Below are 19,848 nucleotides of genomic sequence, written 5' to 3' on the forward strand. Positions count from 1 at the left end.
TACTGAATTGGTCACAGACAATCTACATTTTAAAATACATTACATCGAGGCACCTCCTGCAGATATATTTGTGTATCCAGGAAGAGCCAGGATATATAATACCAGCAAGAGACGTCCAGAGGTCAATGCACTTACTGGAGAGATCTGTATGCAGTCTAGTCAGATTCAACTCATCATAAAATAACAAAGAAGGCTAATAAGCCTGCTGCAAAGCACCGCATGTATCATGTAGATTTTATTTCATGTAGATAGCTCAGTGGATTATTGCTTTTGCTACAGAAATCACTGTGTTACATATAGGTTACAAATTATAATCCTTGTAATATATTTTAATGGATTATGAACCAACATCAAGAAGCTGCATTAAAAATGCAAGGTATACGTTAAGAACCTTACTGTTCTTTTTCTCAGTCTTTTGCTTTAAAGTTGTGAAAAAGAGTTAATTTGGGTACTAATAAACTTTTATTAAAAAGTGCAACTTCAACATTTACACAACTGGAATCCCTGCACAATGCACACAATTTACTGGGCTACTTGTAATGAGTGGCATAGACAAATACAGCTGGCATTCTTATCATGCATACACATCTCTTACATATACGGCTAGTAATATAGTTTATTTCTTAAGCACTTATGAAGTGATACCAGTCACCATTGTGATGGAGTAACCCATCCGCTGAGATCTAAATCTGGCCTTGAGTGCCTTCGTTTCCTCAATGGCATTAATGTTAAGCTCCAGTTAACTCTTAGCCTGAATGAGGCTCGAGGAAAAGTGCTGCTGGCTCTTCAAGTGAGGCGTTTGGTTTGGCCCAGCTGCAAATGAAAATTAGATGCCTCCCTCCCTCCTGGCAGGGTGCTGCATTGAACATACAGCACAAAGTGTGGTTGCTGCTGAATGTGTCATGGTGTCTGCAAATTGAACTGGGACTCAAAATACAGTGGGCTAGTTCCCTTTTGATACAATAATAACTGCGATCTGGTTGGATCCCCCTCTTTTTTTAGCACTGAGTAGGAGGAAGAAAAGGGAGGGCATGTTAGGGGAGGCTAAACAATTAGTTAGTATGTCCTGTGCCCACCGTGCCACAAGACTCAAGATATAACTCACTGATTAGGCCTACATAGTTTGTAACTGGTCTGGGGTTGCTTGTGCTCTCTTCTGCTAGGGACACAGCCTGACAGTTCAGGCTGGAATGGCAGCAAACACCTTAAGGGCAATAAGTATGCTTAGATGTAGTTCCTGTCCTCACTGTGCCATGACAATCAAACTATACGTAACTGATGAGGCCTAAATAGATCAAAACCAGTACGGAACTGCTTGAAGACCCATGTGTAGTAGACTAGGTTGGCTGGTTGTAGGTTGTGGAGCAGGACCAAGGCTGATTTGCATGACTAGTCTCTGCTTAGAGTACCATAGTCAGCAAAAAACAGATGCATGAGAATGCAGTCCAAGTATTTACCAGCTGCTGAGATGAATTCAAGCATTCCAATGATCAACTTTTTGTTAACTTGAGCACAACACACCATGTGCGGCAAGAATGCACAGACACAGGTCCTAAGGGGAAGACGGTGTTCTTGATCTCGTTTAGCTGTATCTCAAGTGTGCATCCTGTACCCACTACCTACCCTATTCAATGACTTCAAATTGTTATTTTTAATGCATCCCACTCAACAGCATTGTATAAGGCTGTGCCTCTATTAAGCTGGAAATATTCAACAGTCTGTTTCTGAAGTAACACACAGAATGCAACACCTTTAAGATGTGCAGGTGGGTGTGGGTGGCCCCAGTTTAAACCAACTTGAAGAGGGTTGTGGTCTGAAATGGTGCAGCCAAGATAATCTGCATTTATAATGTGAGGGCCCATGCTAGAAGTGCATTAGATCCTATTAACGCACACATGAAGACGGTGTGGGAAGGACTTAAAAGAAATAAACTCTGGAGGTTGGGTTATGGCAACTCCATATATCAAATAAATTCCACTGTGTTAGCCAGTGAGCAAAGCTTTTGGCATTATGAGAGGTCAGAGCTTGTGGGAGGGGAGGGAATAATTTGTATGCAGGACACATTTAAAATCCCCTCCTAAAATCCAGGCAAGGTGTGGGGAGAGAGAGGCTAAAAAGGGAACTTAATCAATGTTTGGGCATAAATATAGCCAAGTACTAGAGGGAAGCCATGTAGAAGTCCCTGTAATAAGACATATCTTCCCTCTTTATCATTATTAGACATACGTAATTGGGAAGGAACACCAGTCGTGATCCATATTTGCACACCACATTCATAGCCACAGGAGTAAACCTGACCACTCCATCTCCTTTTGAGCCGCAAGGCCTCTTGGTCTGTGAAGTGAGTCTCTTGTGGCACGTGTATCAGTGAGTTTTAAATAAGAATATAGTTTTCTAGATATCTGCTTCACCCTAACATTCCACAAAACAATATTGTAAGCAAAGTGAGGTTTATCGCTAACCATCATAAAGGTGACCACAGTGCATCCCCGCCCACCAAGTGCCTACTTGTGTCTCTGGGCCACCAGCCCTTCTGCAATACCAAAAATTGTAAACAATCATCCCATTCTTGAAATCTAAAAAAACAAAACTGTGAGAGGCAGGGAGCAAATGGCTCTCTTCCCCAAATACTAAGGTCTAAAAGAAATCCTTTAATTGGGGTTGAAAGGTTCATTGTGGTCCTCATGGTGAAATGCTTCCCGAGGCCTTGTTCGAAAAAGAAAACAAAAAAAGTGTGACAACGTGCGCCAGTGTGTGCAGATGAGTCCCCAAAAGCAAAGAACAGTATACATTGAATTACAAGCAGTGAGGCAGTCCATTCATCTAGCGACAGTGCCTGAGTGTTGCACTCAGGTGAAAGAGACATGACTTGCTAGCGTCAGATCATGTTCAGGAGAGTGCAATTGTACACGAAAGGAGGAAGGGGAGTGTCATATAATTTTATCAGCTGTCTGGGGACTGACAGCCAGGAATCCCATCAGTGTTGGCACTGGCAAGTGGGAGGATGTGGATTCTGCTTTGATGGATAGGTCTATGTGATCAGCGTCCAACATCTTGGTCCCCAAGCGAAACATTGCCACAGTCTTCAGGGCGAGCACTAGCTCCCCAATGAGGCCATGTCACAGACACTCATGGATCCAGGACGATGGCAGAATTTTCTTCGCCTCCACCCACAGGTTGACACTCCCAGTCCCCCACTGGCGCCACAGTGGCAAATAAGGAAAACTGGTCTGTACAGTCCTGGGCAGCCGCTGAATATTCAAAGAAGTACAATGTATTCAGTGCCATTGCCCACAGGTTTGCAGTGAAGAGGAGTGCGTGCAGTGAATGAGGCTTACTAACACTGAATTGTCATATTGCAGTCAGGAAATAGCATGATTTGGTGATTTTCAAGTTTGGCGGGCCTACTCACTGAGCCTCCTGTAGGACTGCATTGTGATCCTTGTAAAGCAACAGTTTTGTCAAGAGATGACTAGGCACAGAGCCTGGCGCAAGTCAAGGGCAAAAGGCACTGTGGGCCCTTTTTATTGAAAAAAGAGGTCTATGCCTGTGGTGTCATGAAGGATTAGACACACATTTTGAGATACTTCATCTACTACTTTCATTCCTTCCATCCAACCCACCATCCAAAGGTTGTTACTGCAGGCTCAGACCTCGGCATTCTCTGCCCTCTTCTTGAGCTGCACATGAGCAGTTAGCGCAAGTACATTTTTTCTGTGCCTCGTCCGTTCTAGGTTACAGCTTATGCACCAAGCTTCATTCTGCAACACTCAATCCATTAATTTACTCTGAACATCTCGGAAAAGAGTAGCCTCAGCTGCTACTGCACCAATTTTAGATTCAAGGCAAGATTGTGTCTAATTTGTCTGACGTCCATGCGCAGAGGGATGGAAGGGGAGAAGGGTGGACCTTGTGGCGCTTACAGTAGAGGTTGGAAATTCCTGATTGTTGAGCATCCACTTGATTTGAGGGTCCAGAGGGCGTCCACCCCATCATAAAGTAAGAAATGTAAATATAGAGTTAATGTTGGAAGAGGATTCTTTTTTTGCAGACTCGCTTGTGGCGTCCTCCAAATCAGAGGTGATAAGTGAATGTATGCCACAGCTCAAGCAGTATGCCTCAGTCCCAGAGGACCTGGTCCTCAGGAGGCCGATTGGCCCAGGTGCATGTGAAATAGCTACCAGGGTATGAGCACTGAGAAATGGGAAAAGAAAGAGATCTCAACCTCTCTCTATGGGCTATGGCACTAAGGCCCTCATTACAACATTGGCGGTATTGACAGCCTACCGCCACGGTGACGGGCGCCAACATACCTCTGCCGTGGCTACCAGCCATCAACGCGTATTATGACTGCCGACGGTATTCTGCCAGAAATCTGGCGGAACACCGCCGATGGTCATGGCGGCGGACGGATGGACAGCAGCACCGCCACGCCAGCAAAACTCTGCCGACCGATCTTCCCCTAGTTTCAGCAGCTACAGCATTTCACAGATCAAGGTGGCACTGCTGGATACTGCCTGGCTAGGAAGTCCCATGGAATTCAACTCATAGGCAAATTTTATCGGAAGGCCCACCTGCAATGAGCCTGTTATGTGCTCCAGTTATTTTGGTGGGAAAAGACTCCTTTTTTGGGAAGGAGGCCTATTTCATGCACCCACGCACTACAACTGTAGCCAGCAATATCAAGTGCTAGGTGCCATTATATAGGGCACGGATGACAGCTGAGAGTCATCCAGCCTCCCTTCCTTCCTTCAAAAAAGTCGTGGGGAGACTGGGGGCATGCCACATTGTCTGGCCCAGTGCACAGACTTGCTAGGATGAGAAGACAATGATGGCCCAGCAGGGTCATGCCTCGTGTGCATTGAAAGTCATAGTGTGGTGTAATACAGGGCCTGCCTTTTTGAGCAGTTTAAGACCTGCAAAGGTTGTCTTCATCTGGTGTACAGATGTCAGGTGGGAAGCTAATTAAGCTGGAACGCAGTGCAGATAGGAAATAACTTTAATCACACAAAGATGTTCCTGTGTCCTTAAGGTAGTTTAAAACAGCTGATTCCATGACCCCCACTCACCTGCAGACATATGGATTCCAGTCTTGAATAGTAAATTATATTCTGAAATATCAGTATGTTGGAAGTGGATCATTTACACCCCGGTGGGGCTTGAGCAGGATCAAAACATACACAGAGGTGGCTTTGAGTGCATTTTTTATGCTATGTTAAAAATGACATCTACAGAGTCTTAGATCAAATTTCAACAAATAGGAATGCTGTGGATCTGCAGGGAACCGGACACCATTAAACATGCAGACTGCTGTTCTTGATATCCTCTGCGGAAAATTATAATTTCCATTCTACCTCGTTTCCTTCAGAAATGATATGTTATGCGTTTCCTGGACTACTGTGAGAGGCCAGACGTCCACACATAAACCAAATAATTTGAGAGCCTACATGAATGTGTACATTTAATGTAATCAAAACATTTACATAAGAAACATAAATCAACAAGAAACTACTACATTAGATCAAGCAGGATAAAAGGCTTGCTTTACCAATAAGGTCACATCCACTCTCAATCAGGAACAGTAACTAACCATTGTATGTAGGTGTGATTGTGCTCTAGCTTATCATAGTCGCCCTTCCATTTACTTAGGATCTCCTCAATATAAACACCTGAAAAATGATTGAAGATATGCATTAAATTGTACACATTTCACCATTCTTGTAACATCAAGCAATATTGTTATACTCATTTAACAATTTACATGCTGGCCCAAGCAATGATAATAGCATACATCAAGATGTAAAAACGTGGCACATGATGGTAGAGGATACTTACAACTCTCATTTCAACTTACTTAAAGGAAACTGAAAACTGAGTCCTTCAAATTCAATATATAATTTGAGTGGCTTGTTATATTAACTTGGAGTAAGAGGAGAGAGGGAGACTAGCAGCCAATGAAGATCCAGTACCAAGGATCTGAAATAATCATATAACAAATGAGGGAGGTACTGTTCCTGTTAAAGAGAAAGGAAGAGAACAAGGCTGAGGAAGGGGCCGGGAACCCTAAAAGTTATTTCTCTGTGCCCTTACACATCCCAAAAGGGATGTCATGCTTCATCACAGGGCATGCTCCTGATAGGACTGGTGCTGCAGTGTCCTAAGGGTCACTTTAGTGGAGATCTTTTTTATGTTATGCCCCATGATGAGTGGTAAAAGTGTAAGGGTATCCCTAAGTGTGTGGGGTGGAGGGGTAGTATATGTGCAAGTTCGGGAAGATAAGAATGTCTAGAAGATGCCACATAGATCATTTAAAGTGTTTACACTCTTGACAGGGTTAAAAACCTAATAAGTTTGTCAGGGCTACAGTAGGGGTATAATGCACCCAAGCAGACTAAAAAAAATAAGTGAAAGAAATCTGGTGGACATGTTTCGCACCCTAGGGCCCAAGACAGGATCCGCTGCGCTTCTTTAGGGCCTAAAAAATGTAAGGGTGCAACCCTACCCCACACCCAAATGTTCATGTGTGGTAAAGGGGTTGCCCTTCTAAATGATACCTGATGTAATGAGTAAATGATCATCCAACCTAGATAATGAGTAAAACAAAGAAGGAAGGATTATGACATATGTTATACCAGAAAATATTATTTTTCTGGGTAAAAGCATCAGCAAGATTGCTCTTCCAGTACATGGTGTCATCGTGTCTCCAATGGTAGATAAGCACATGCTGTGAAAAAGACGCTGTATTAGTCGCCATAAATACAGAAAAAGAGTAACAGTACACACAGCACTGTAACAGATAAAACGAGACTGAGCAGAGGATGTGGCCTGTCTATGAAGCACAGTGAATTGGTAAATTGGAATCAGGTGTTGGGGGGGTTGCAAGCGTTGAACAGCCAATCAGACTTGTGGTGGGGGACAGCATGGTAGTGGTTAGGTGCATGGCTCAAGGAGCCCAGAATGCTCACTCCTTGGTGGTGCCCATATTGAAGTGGTGTTCGATGGGGCCGTACAACCTGAAAAGAAGAAAAGGTGGCGTTCTTTGATAAATTTATAAAAGATATGTCTGATTCACAATAGTGTTGCGGAGTACAAAAAAAGGGAATTCTCATTTGAGCAACAAATGCAGGGGGGGTAAACGCATGACTTAATACACAGTATATGTAAGGGGAGTGCAAACGTCAATTAACCAATCAGGTTTGCAGATAGAGGGCAGTATGGTTGAGTCAGGGAACGTGACTCGAAAGGCCCAGGACTTTCGCTCTTCCACGGCAGACATTTTGAAGTGGTTAAAGGTTAAATGCTGATACATATAGTAAAAAAAGAGGACGGTGAAGATAAAGCGATGGGCAATTCTCTGTGATGGTGCACCCTAGTCAGAAGTAACGAAACCTGGGCTTCTAGGGGACAAGGAAAGCTCATTAAAGCAACAGATGCTGGGGCATAAATGTGTAATGATGTACAGTGTATGTCAAGAGCTAGCCCTGGCATCTGGGGGGCCCATGTAATGGTGTGGGTGTCGTTCTGAAACGGCAGCCATGTATGGCTTTGTGATTATAGCAGATGGGCAATCAAGGGGAACATCTGTCAGCAAGTGCTCATTATGCATGATATTCATGACATGTCTGCCATCAGCAGAATGGCCATTTTAAAGTATATAGCCCTCACAGGCTACTCATCAGAGAGTGTCTCTCAATTTGCTGTCAAATACAGCATAATTTCAATCAGGAAGAGATCAGATCATTTATGATCACTAGAAATGCCAAGGTGGTGTGCATGCAGTAGTTGCATGAAAGAGTCATCCGGCAATCATATCTCGCACCATTGGATTTCGTCATTCAGACCCATGCTATTTTCAAAAAGCCATGAGATCCGTCAGGTGGCGTCGTCAGTGAGATCAGTGTTGCGGTGTGACGTGGGGCACGGTGCAGTCAGTGGCGTCGTTGATGGCCTCACAGTGGTTTTTCTTCTGTTGCAGCACAAAACACACAGTTCTCAGTGCTGTAGGCAGATAAAGCTGAAGTCTCTGATAACCCTGAGACATCCAACAGGAGGCAAGCTCTACTCCAAGCTCTTGGAAAAACTTCACAAGCAGGATACACAGCAAAGTCCAGTCTTTGCCCCTTTAATGCAGAAGCAGCAACTGCAGGCCAACCTAGCAAAACACACACAACAAGTGGGCAAAACTCCTCCAGCTCTTCAGCTCTTCTTCTTGGCAGAGGTTCCTCTTGATCCAGAAGTGTTCTTTTAGTCTGGGGTTTTGGGACCACTACATATACCTCTTTCTGCCTTTGAAGTAGGCAAACTTTAAAGGCAAGTCTCTGTTGTTAACAAGATCCCACCTTGCCCAGGCCTGACCCCAGACACGATCAGGCGGTTGGGAACTGTATTGTGTGAGGGCAGGCACAGCCCTTTCAAGTGTAAGTGTCGGCTCCTCGTTCCCCATTCTAGCCCAGGAGACTCATGAGGATTATGCAGACTACACCCCAGCTCCCACTGTATCACTGTCTAGAGGGAATTCACAACAGCCCAACTGTCAGTCTGACCCATGTGTGGAATACACAAGCAGGCAGAGGCACAGAATGGTTTAAACAAGAACATGCCCACTTTCTAACAGACAATTAAAAAACAACTCTACAAAAAGATGTGTTTTTAAATTGTGAGGTCAGAGACCCCAAACTTCACATCTCTATCTGCTCCCAAAGGGAAACTGCACTTAAACGTTATTTAAAGGCAGCCCCCTTGTTAACCTATGTGAGAGACAGGCCTTGCAACAGTGAAAACCGAATCTGGCAGTATTTCACAATTAGAACATGTAAAACACACCAGTATATGTCCTACACTGCACCCTGCCTATGAGGCTACCTAGGGCCTACCGCAGGGGTGACTTACATGTAGTAAACGGGAAGATTTGGGCCTAGCAAGTGCGTACACTTGCCAGGTTGAATTGGCAGTTTAAAACTGTACACACAGGCACTGCAGTGGCAGGTCTGAGACATGTTCACAGGGCTAATCAGGTGGGTGGCACAAAAAATGCTGCTGACCCACTAGTAGCATTTGATTTACAGGCCCTGGGCACCTCTGGATGTACTTTACTAGGGTCTTACCAGTAAATCAAATATGCCAATCAAGGGTAAACCAATCACCAATACAATTTAGATAGGGAGCACAGGCACTTTAGCACTGATCAGCAGTGGTAAAGTGCACACAGACAATAAACTAGCAAAAACAGAGTCTAGCATACCATAAAAACAGGAGGTCGGAATGCAAAAAGACGGGTCAAACACGCCAAAAGATGCCAGGTCTATCAGTTACTTTCTGGCTGTAATAATATTAGAAGTGCAGTTAATGAATATAAATGACCTTACTCTTTTGTGGGTGGGTATATCCCTCCATAAACCCCTCCCTAGTTCTCCTTAAAACCCTCCTCACTCCTTCTTAAGTAGTAAACTTGCATGTGTGAAAAACTCTCAATAGAAAAGATAGTGGTGGAGGAGATTACTATATCATTGTACCAGCAACACGAAAGGTGGATGCTTGCCATTTGTTGGAAGGTTAAAGAGGACTGTGTAAGGGTCTTCCTGGAACTCAGAATTTTTTCTCCTCAATCTTGTCGGTCAGGCTACGCCCCTAACTACGGCTTCTTACAGATGCATACAAAACATACCACAAAATATGCCATTCACGTAGGGGCAATACTATAGCAGTGGCTGTCCTTCCAATAGTATTTCAGGTGTACTAACCTGCACAAACTTCATCTGAAATGGAGTACAGCAAGTGTTATTTTTAATTTGACCATTTTAAATGGCATATAGGAGTTTTACTCGCCTTACGATTTTTAAACATAAAACATAGGGTATATTCATGAGACTATGGAGGCCGACAAAGTTCTGAACTATTTATAACTGTCAAACAGAAAGGTGCAATAATCATGATACAAGAGACTAATGCGAGTTAATTAAGAACACCCTTCTTACTATGGAATCACAAACGTTTTGGAAAAAAAATAAGAAACCGTGTCACGTAATGGTTTGTCAGTGCAGTGGATTAGCACTTTCACTTTGTTTGGCATTTTATTGCAGCAATCTTAAAGAAATTGTAAGCAACCCCCCAAAAAAAGCAATGCTCCTCTATGATAAGTGAAGAGAATCATGAAACATGCTGGTAGATTTCCATTCCTCGCTGAGCAACTTCTCTACTGCTAAAGCAAATAAAATGTGAGTGAAATGATCTGCTTGGAGTAAATGAACTGTATCGATCTTAAGTGTGTGTTCCGTACCCATGGGAAGTTGCATACATATTTTAGACATTTACATTCAGCATATTAGAATTAGGCACAGAGATGCATATGCAGCTGGGTAGGCATTATCAACAATTAGGGATATTGCAATTTACATGCACAGATGGCATTTTTTTATTCATTTATATTTATAATAATGTCCACACCTTTGATTGAACTGCACTTATGAAAATAACATGTTAGAGCCAAAGGTGAGCAGTTTTTTCCTAAACATAAGAGTCATTTTTTCACTTTTAAATTTTCAAACCTCCCTAAAATCCAAGACTAGCAAGAACTCTACTCTACAAATCTAACCTACCACCTCATCCTGAGAAAACAATACCAAACGTGATTTAGGGCAGAACTATATACCCATCGCATGCATTTTGGGACAGAAATTTCATTTTCCCATATGAGACTGTGTTACAGGTCTGGGAATAAAAAAAGTAAACAAAGAACAACATAAATTAATAAATATACATCTACATTTCCTAGAATGTCTAGTTTTCAGAAAAGCACAGATCTACTATGAGTCAAGAGTGAAGAATGCCAAACTTCAGTGGTAAGATTTTTTTTGGGGTAAAACTATTTGAGAAATGTTCTAGTTCCTCAAATATTTTGTCCAAAACCCCACCTATCTTGCTGTGGGGGATTAACAGCTGTTAATTACCCTTTTCCTCAGTGGACGTCCTCTCCTCATGCTCACAGGTGTGGGGCCGGTCAAACTGCAGCGACGCTCTCTGCAGAGGGCGTTAACATATGTTAACGCACTGGGCAGAGACCAAAAAGGCTTAATTGGTAGACTGTTACAACAAAGCCCTGTCAGAAAGATGAATTTTTCTTGCAGCAAGCTTGTGGTGAGCAATCAAAGGGTGTGATTTACACCACCAGAGCAGTAAAACTTATTTCCCATAATGTGCTGTCATGGTAGTTTAAGCGTTCTAGCAAAAAACGCCTCACAGGAAGCACTGGCACCACGGCTTAGAGGCTGATATCCTGGAATAAAAGACACTAAATAAAGTTACTTCATGCCAGAATACCAATAGGTTGATTCTTTGGAGACTGCCTTGAATATCCTCAGCAAAATAATTATTTATTAGAGCCTGAAGCAATTCACCAGGAAAACAAAATGAACATAGGAATAGTTTATAAATCTAAGACTCAAACTAAATATACTCCATGTCCCTTCAGCAATCAATCATCAAGATTATGCAATTAATGAAATAATTCAAATTTTGTAGGTGTGACTACTACTAGGTGCATAAAGATTCAGAGGTAAGATTTTACTTTTGGACAGCTGTTGAAATTAGATGCTCTGCAAAGATTAGACACATCATAATAAGATAGGTATCGCACAGATCTTTAAAAAGCCAATAAATATCAGAGGCACTGTAGGAATAACCTTCTTTTGAGGGAAATACCACTAGATTCTTGCCTGTTTTTGCTGGCTGTAGAACTCTGTTCAATTTACCTTGAAACAGCGAGAAAGGGCCTGTGCTCCTCCCTTCAACATGATGAAATCGGTATACTTCTAATTAGTTAGTTAATATTTAATGTACACGTAAGTCCCTAGTATATGGTACAAAATGTAGAGGGGGCGGTAAGTAAAATGGCACTACTAGACTGCAACACCTATTGTACCATCAACCACAGTGACAGTGTAAATCATGGCTTTAAGCCTACCACTGTGGCCTGACTGCGGCAGGTCAAACATTAAAATTCAACCTATCAAAATGAATCCTTTTGACAGGTGAAAATTTCCATTATAAATAAGTCACCCCTATGTAGGCCTTATTGCCCCAAAATAAGGGTGCATCGTATGGAAAAGTGGAACATGTGGAACGTTAATGTTGCGACTAGCAATCAAAAGCTATTTTCAATGCTGTTGGTTTAGACTTTGTAGAAACAGAGATTACAGATTCAAAATCCTAATACTGAATCTCGGTAATAGGACTAGCTAGAAAAATAATTAAACAACTATTTTTTTAAAATAGTTATTAAAATCCAATTCAATTGTGAAATTGAATTTCTAATAAATATTAAGGAAAATTATTTTTTAGAAAGTTACCTTTTCTCTCTCTGAAGATTTTGGAAGCTACATTTGAGTTTGCTCTTCCAGTTTTGCTTGTCAGTAGTTAGCTTTTGAATAGGTGCTAAAAAGGTGTAAAATGCCTATCAGGAACAAACAATAGACTGAGTAGGCAGAAATGGTGCATCTGAATCTGACAAAATATGCAGGATGGGGCTGTAAGAATCCTTTGCTATATTAATGTGTCAAATTCTGCTTGATTGTCACATTCTGCTTGGCTGGTCTGCTAGGTTTACATATAACACTGGGGGCACTCTTAAAGAAAGGGAAACATGATGTCAAAACAATTCTTGTTGGATAACCCAGCTTTGTTCTAGCAGATGAGTGTCTAAAGGTTTATTGGGGGTACATGGCTGCTTCAAACTGAATTTTGGTGTTAGATGTGTAGGACACTAGAATTACCAAAACAAACTGCCCACACACACACACACACTCCCTGCCTCAGAGCCCAGGTTGAATGTGGCCGAAGACTGCTGCCATCTTGAAAACTGCCAAAGTGGGTATGGTTGGCCCCGGGAGCCTTAACCCCCATTGGTTAGTGTGTGCACAGGAGACAATGTTCCCACCTACTAGAATATACCAGGCATACAGGTGGCATCCCCAGGCACCCACGTTAGAACACTCCTGAACCCAAGGACGATCAGATGAGGATTAAACCTGAAGTCTGTGACCTGATAAGATCCCTGAAGGACTGGACCTGCCTGTGGTGCCCAGGACAAAGAAGTGAACTTCAAGAGTCATTAGGCTGATCTACTTTTAAAGCTACAGGGACACAATGATCTACAAGTGGCCTTTTCCTCAAACTACCCAGCTAACCAGTGGCAACTGGATTCTGCTGGTTGGCATCTGTCTTTAAGTGCCTTTCCTGGGGGCTAAAAGTGTAGACCTGTGGTAAACTGGGACTTATGGGGCCTAGGTCAGAAAGTACGAGCTTTGACCAGGATGAACTTGGTTGGTGTATTAGCCTGCGCTACATCACAATCAGCATCAATCTGCACCTAGGTCCCTGTCTACCAGAACCATTGATGATCACTGGCACTATGTTTCTCAATACTTTTCCTACTGAAAACTTTTTTTAAATCACATCTCCAGTTCCCCTTATTTGATTTTCGCATTTTGGTATCATTTTGTTTATGAAATTTTACTCTATTTCTCTAATTTGTTTCAGATTTTTATTTGGTTGCAGTCCAACTTTATTACCGTTTTAGTGTTGCATAAATTCTTTACACACTGCCTTAAGCTAAGTTTGTCAGCCCTGTGCCATAGTTACCAGGGGACTGAAGTCAGATTAATTTAGCTAATTTAAGGGTACAACCTGACAATGTTTGTGATTACTCCTTGAGTGGGTGGTCACTCACCCCAGATACTAATCCAGCTTCTTATTGGCATAATCATCATTGTGTTGGCCCAATTTGATTTTAGTTTGAGTAATATCTGCAGAAATTCCTCGCTGAGCCACCTGAAGCACTACAAGATATGGAATGCAATGCAGCTTGGTTTGCCACTTTGAATACTAGCAACAGCAAGACTTTTAAAGTATGCATCCATTTTTCAGTAATTCCACATGCCACAAAAGGAGCCAAATTAAGTGTTTTTTATTTAAAATTTCTATTACAAAATAAATAATTGCAGAACACTTACCATCAGGTTTGAGTGGAATTTTGTTCAAATAAAATCTGAGATTGCACAAATCATTTTGACCACGAAGATCCTTATAGTTTTGCTAGAAATTAGGAAAAACTGGTTACAACAATTACTTACACTATAGTCACAAAAGTGTAGTAACTTGCAATGTTTTTTATTTCATTAGATAGAATCCTTCTAGTTATGCTAAGTTGCCTATTACAGTAATTTATGCAAGAAATTAAACATGATGAATCTGTCATACCTGGTACTGATGTCTATACTTGTACAGATCTTTGGCTGCATAAAAACTCCTCTTAGGTTTAATAGTATCCTCAACTATAATTTCACTCTGGAATATAAAAGAGAGGGGACAGGTATAAGAGGGCAAACTGAGTAATTACATAAGACATAAGTCTATGCTGTGACCTTACAGTTGATGGACATACATGTTAAAGCATTTCTATTAACCAACAAAATACAAGTCACCCTGTTCCAATAAACAAGTTTCATACGTCAGTATGTTGCAGTAATTGCTCTCAAACTTTTTTGAAAACATAAAATAAGAAACAGGAACACAAATATGTGTTTTATGAACTTGATTACAGTCTTAAAGTCTGACAAGGGACAAAACGTGTTGCAGGATTTCTATATAAACACTGTGAAAAGAAACTGAAGAAATTAGAAATAAAACACGTCAGGCTTCTTTTAAGTAATATAGTAGTGATGAGTTGGTTGTTTTTAATGTGGAAGTGGATGTGCAAACTATGTCTTTTTCAAATGACTGATTTTCAAGAAAGATCCAGGAAGCTGTTGAGCTCCTTCACCGGCACCAAGAACAGAAGCATGTATACAGTTTTTGCACTCCTGGTATTTGTAGGAGTTTGAGTTGTGAAAAAAGCATGATCAAATACCTATTTTTGTTTCAGGTTAAGATCCCTGAGCCTCCTAAGTCAAATAGCTATTTGGCCTGTATTTTGATGTCTAAAAAAGCCAGTGAATGAGAACACCTAATGACTGGGTTATGTCACCCTTATCAATTATGGTAAAGGTCTAGATAAAATAAATAATGTATCCAAGCCTGTCACAATTTATACAAAAGAAAGGGGAGCCAGATCTCTACGAAGATAGAGAGCAAGTCTATTGGAGAGAAGGTTCAAACACACACTAACAACACGACTAAGGTTGTGTTGGGGTTATAGAGTGCCTCTACTATCAACAAAGGGACCAGAGATGTTATCCTTAGAGGAGATATCTCTAGTGGGTACCAGAGGCGATTATGACCTTGAGGAGAAAAGATGTGAGTGACGATCCCTGCAAATCTTCAAAATGTAGGAATGGCCTAAAGGTAAAGGATTTAATTTACTGAGAAGGTGGTTGTGGAGGTTGATATGTCCTCTGAAAAGAATTCTATGGGAAGTGACCTCGAAGACAGGGACTAAGGACTCCAGGTGAAAGCTGAAAGTAAGCTTATGAGACAGGCTCAACACCTATCTTACAGCAAGGTCTCTGCTTGACCGCTGTTGCCAATATGTCTAGCATAGTGCTGACCGGGGAACAGATGATAGGAGACTCCTCCTTGCCATGTGTGCAACTGCACTGTAGGGAATGAATGTGGACCAAGAAGTCCTGGTTGACAAGGCAAATGACCAGCTCCAAGGGCAACCCTTGAAATAGATTAATTGAGGGTGCTTAGAGGTTGCCTGCAGCAAGGTGTGTAGGATCACTACTCAGAGATCCCTTGGAGAACTGTGGAATCTTAAGAGTGTTTCCTGGCTGACAAGCTTCTGGAAAACGGAATCATTTAAAAATGGAGATGGTCAGGTGTTGGATGAATGGCTCTTAGGTGAGGCTTGCAGTAACCCTAGATGATACAAGGAGGGGCAAAACATTATCCAAGGAGTGGTCCTTTGCTAAAAGGGCATCTAAGGGAGTGGGACGATTTTTTTTGAATCTGTACCGGATGTGCCACTACGGTGACATCTCCAGAGGTGATTCTTTAATAAGTTGAGGCCTTTTTTAGTGGCCAATGGCTGAGCAAAGGCTGTGCCTTTCAGGTACAGGCACAGCAGAACGGTTTGTTACTGAATCCGTTTGAGGATGCAGATTAGAAAAAGCAGAAGGTGGCAAATCTGGGTCTGTGAATGTCTCAAAGTCTAACCTCTTTGGGACTGAGAAGGTGGTTGTTCAAAACTGCAGTAATTCAAAGGGTCTGGAATGTTTGTGGACTGACCCTCAAGAACCGTTAGTTAATTTCCATATCTTCTCAGAGAAGATAAGTAGGGCATACAAACATACCAACAGCCAATCAGTCATTTGTATAGCGCGTTACTCACCCGCTAGGGTCCCAAGGCGCTGAGAGGATGGGGGATGGGTGGAGAAGTGCTACTGCTCGAACAGCCAGGTTTTGAGGTGTTTCCTGAAGGTCAGCAGGCCCTTGGTCTGCCGTAGGTGGGCGGGGAGGGAGTTGCAGGTCTTGGTGGCCAGGTAGGAGAAGGATCTGCCGCCGCCAGTAGTTCGGTGGATGCGAGGGACGGTGGTGAGAGCGAGGCTGGAGGAGCAGAGTTGATGGTTGGGAGTGTGGAAGGAGAGTCATTCATTGAGATAGGCAGGGCCGGCGTTGATGGAGTGCTTTGTGAGCGTGGATGAGGAGTTTGAAGGTGATCCTCTTGTTGACAGGGAGCCAGTGTAGGTCTCTCAGGTGGGCTGAGATGTGATTGTGGTGTGGGATGTCAAGGACAAGGCATGCGGAGGCGTCCTGTATACGCTGCAGTTTTTTCTGGAGCTTGGTCGTGGTTCCTGCGTAGAGTGCATTGCTGTAATCCAGTCTGCTGCTGACGAGGGCGTGGGTGATCGTCCTTCTTGTTTCGGTGGGTATCCATCTGATGATTTTGCAGAGCATGTGGAGGGTGTTAAAGCAGGAAGATGAGACGGCGTTGACTTGCTGGGTCATGGTGAGCGCTGAGTCTAGGATGAAACTTAAGTTGCGTGCATGGTTGTTGGGCGCTGGTGCGGTTCCAAGGGCGGCAGGCCACCAGGAGTCGTCCCATGCAGAGCGGTTGGAACCGAGGATGAGGATCTCCGTCTTGTCTGAGTTCAGTTTTAAGCGGCTCATCTCCATCCAGTTGGCGATGGCCTTTATTCCGTCGTGGAGGTTGGTTTTGGCGGTGGCGGGGTCTTTGGTGAGTGAGAGGATCAGCGTGGTGTCGTCGGCGTAGGAGAAGATGTTGAGGTTGTGGGATCTGACGATGTTGGTGAGCGGTGCCATGTAGATGTTAAAAAGGGTTGGGCTGAGCGAACGTCCTTGGGGAACGCCGCAGATGGTCTTTGTTGCTTCAGATAGGAAGGGAGGGAGGCGGACTGTCTGGGTTCTGCCTGAGAGGAAGGATGTGATCCAGTCCAGGGCCTTTTGGCGGATCCCTGCGTCGTGGAGGCGTGTGCAGAGGGTGTGGTGACAGACTGTGTCGAAGGCGGCTGAGAGGTCAAGGAGGATGAGGGCCACAGTTTCGCCTTTGTCGAGCATGGTCCTGATGTCATCAGTTGCGGCAATGAGGGCAGTCTCGGTGCTGTGGTTCTTGTGGAATCTGGATTGAGAGGTGTCCAGTGTATTGTTGTCTTCTAGGAAGCGCGTCAGTTGGTTGTTGACGATCTTCTCGATGACTTTCGCTGGGAAGGGAAGGAGGGAGATGGGTCGGTAGTTCTTGAGATCTTCGGGGTCCACTTTGGGTTTCTTTAGCAGGGCGTTGACTTCGGCGTGCTTCCAACTCTCCGGGAAGGTGGCAGTCTCGAAGCTGTTGATGGTTATACGGAGTTGGGGGGCAATGATGAGCCTAGCTTTGTTGAATACGTGGTGTGGGCAGGGGTCGGAGGGTGATCCAGAATGGATGGTGATCATGGTTTTGATGGTGTCCTCGTCGTCGATGTGGGTCCAGGAGAGCAGGAGGTTGGTGTGGCTTGGTGCATTGGGGTTTGTGGTGGCTATGGTGGTCATTGGGGTTGAGGTGTTGAAGCTTTCGTGGATGTCTGTGATCTTGCGGTGGAAGAAGGTGGAGAGGGAGTCACAGAGGTCTTGCGAGGGGGGGGGGGGAAATCGATGGAGCAGGCCTTGGGGTTGGAGAGTTCCTTGACGATGCTGAAGAGCTCTAGAGCTCTTTGATGTCATGCGTGTTGTTGTCGATGCGATCCTTGTAGAAGGATCTCTTGGTGGTCTGGATTAGCTGGTGGTGCCTGCGGCTGGCTGTCTTGAGGGCGATGTGGTTGCTCTCTGTTTGTTTGTGGTGCCACTTCTTCTTGATTCTCTGGCACTCTCGCTTGGAGGCCTGAAGGTCAGCGGAGAAACAGATGGCCTTAGTGCTGGTGCAGTTGTTGGAGGGTTTCCTGATTGGGGTGAGGGTGTTGGCGCAGTCCTCTATCCATTGTCTGAGGTTGAGGATGGCTGTATTGGGGTCGGTGGTGAAGGGCGGTGGGGCACGGGCGAGGGTGGAGATCAGCTGGTCTTCAGTGATCTTGTTCCAGCTGCGTCGGGGGATCAGTTGTGGGCGGTGGTGTGTGGCGAGTTTCTGGAAGGTGAAGTGGATGCAGCGGTGGTCAGTCCAATGGAGTTCGTTGGTATGGCTGAAGGTGACATGGCTGCTGGCGGAGAAGATGGGGTCGAGCGTGTGGCCGGTGGAGTGACAAGTTGTTTGAGACTGAGGTTGGCGAGGTTGGCGATCAAGGTGGTGGTGTTGCTGTCGTTGGCGTTCTCGAGGTGAAAGTTCAGGTCGCCGAGGAGGATGTACTGAACAGTGGCCGGGGGTCAGGGGGTCTGTAGACGGGGGTTCCTCTGAGGGTGGTGTTGGCGTTGATGTGAATCTGAAAATGTAAGTGTTCGACGGCATCAAGGGCATTATCGGTGTCGGTCGAGACTCTGATGGTGTTCTTGTGGACTATGGTGATCCCTCCTCCCGGTCTGTTGGGTCGGTCTCTGCAGGTGATCTTATAGCCTTCAGGGATGGCTATGGCGATTTCAGGTTCCGAGGAGGGGTTCTCATCCATGTTTCGGTGACGAAGGCGACGTCTGGGGATGATGAGGTGTAGGTCCCAAAGTTCCACGGCATGCTTGTGGACGGAGCGGGTGTTGAGGAGGATGCAGCTGAGGTGGTTGTGTTTGGTTTTGGTGTGGTGTGGTGTTTGGCAGCTTGGTGGCAGGAAAAGCTGCAATTCCTGCAGGTGAAGGGTCCGTGGGTGATCTTCGGGGTCGCTTGGAAGCAGGAGGCAGAGCGGCCTGTGTTAAGGGCGAGGAGGTCACTGTCATTGTAGCAGCGTTGGACGGCGTGGGGGAGGCAGGGGCCAGAGGCTCTGGTGCTGGGCACGGTTCAGGCATGGACGGGCACAGACGGGATTGCCTCTGGCGCGCCAGCAGCATGGCCACGCAGCGGGCGCCATTAAGAAAGGGAGGTGGGAGGGAGGAGCAGCTGGGAGGCAGGAACAGTGGGCGAATGGGGGCGTGAGGGAGGCGGGCCGCAGGGGACATAGCGGGCGGGAACAGTGAAACGGAGAGAGCAGCAGAAAGCCAAAAAACAAGAAAAGAAGGCAAAAAGGCTCACAGCAAAGTAGTTCGAACACAGAGATACAGAGCAATAAAAGCAATACAAGGCACAAAAAGGCACAGAAGCCAAGACAATTACAGGAGAGACATACAATACTTACTGCAAACCACTAGACACCAGGGATGAGGCGCAGGCATGTGCCTGCGGGTGGTGGAGGGCCTCGAACTCGCAACAGCAGCGAGAGCGGGGTAGAGGGCAAGGAGGCAGTCAGGGGGAGCCGCGCGGTGTGGGGAGTGAAACCTGACCTAAAATCAGGTCAGGATCACTCTTGG

The 19,848-nt window shown here is 44.5% G+C and overlaps 1 protein-coding gene across 1 annotated transcript in view; it reads right to left on the reverse strand.

Annotated features, from left to right (window-relative positions):
- OGFRL1 (opioid growth factor receptor like 1) overlaps nt 1-19,848 on the reverse strand; it is a 183,775-nt gene that overhangs the window by 22,477 nt on the left and 141,450 nt on the right. Inside the window, exons 2-4 of the mRNA XM_069235709.1 lie at nt 14,254-14,340; nt 14,007-14,088; nt 5,591-5,669 (exon numbers count right to left, since the gene is read on the reverse strand). Coding sequence (XP_069091810.1) covers nt 5,591-5,669; nt 14,007-14,088; nt 14,254-14,340 — 248 coding nt within the window. The remainder of the gene's footprint in view (nt 1-5,590; nt 5,670-14,006; nt 14,089-14,253; nt 14,341-19,848) is intronic.

Source organism: Pleurodeles waltl, chromosome 5 (genome assembly GCF_031143425.1).
Source record: "Pleurodeles waltl isolate 20211129_DDA chromosome 5, aPleWal1.hap1.20221129, whole genome shotgun sequence".
Taxonomy (NCBI): Eukaryota; Metazoa; Chordata; class Amphibia; order Caudata; family Salamandridae; genus Pleurodeles; species Pleurodeles waltl.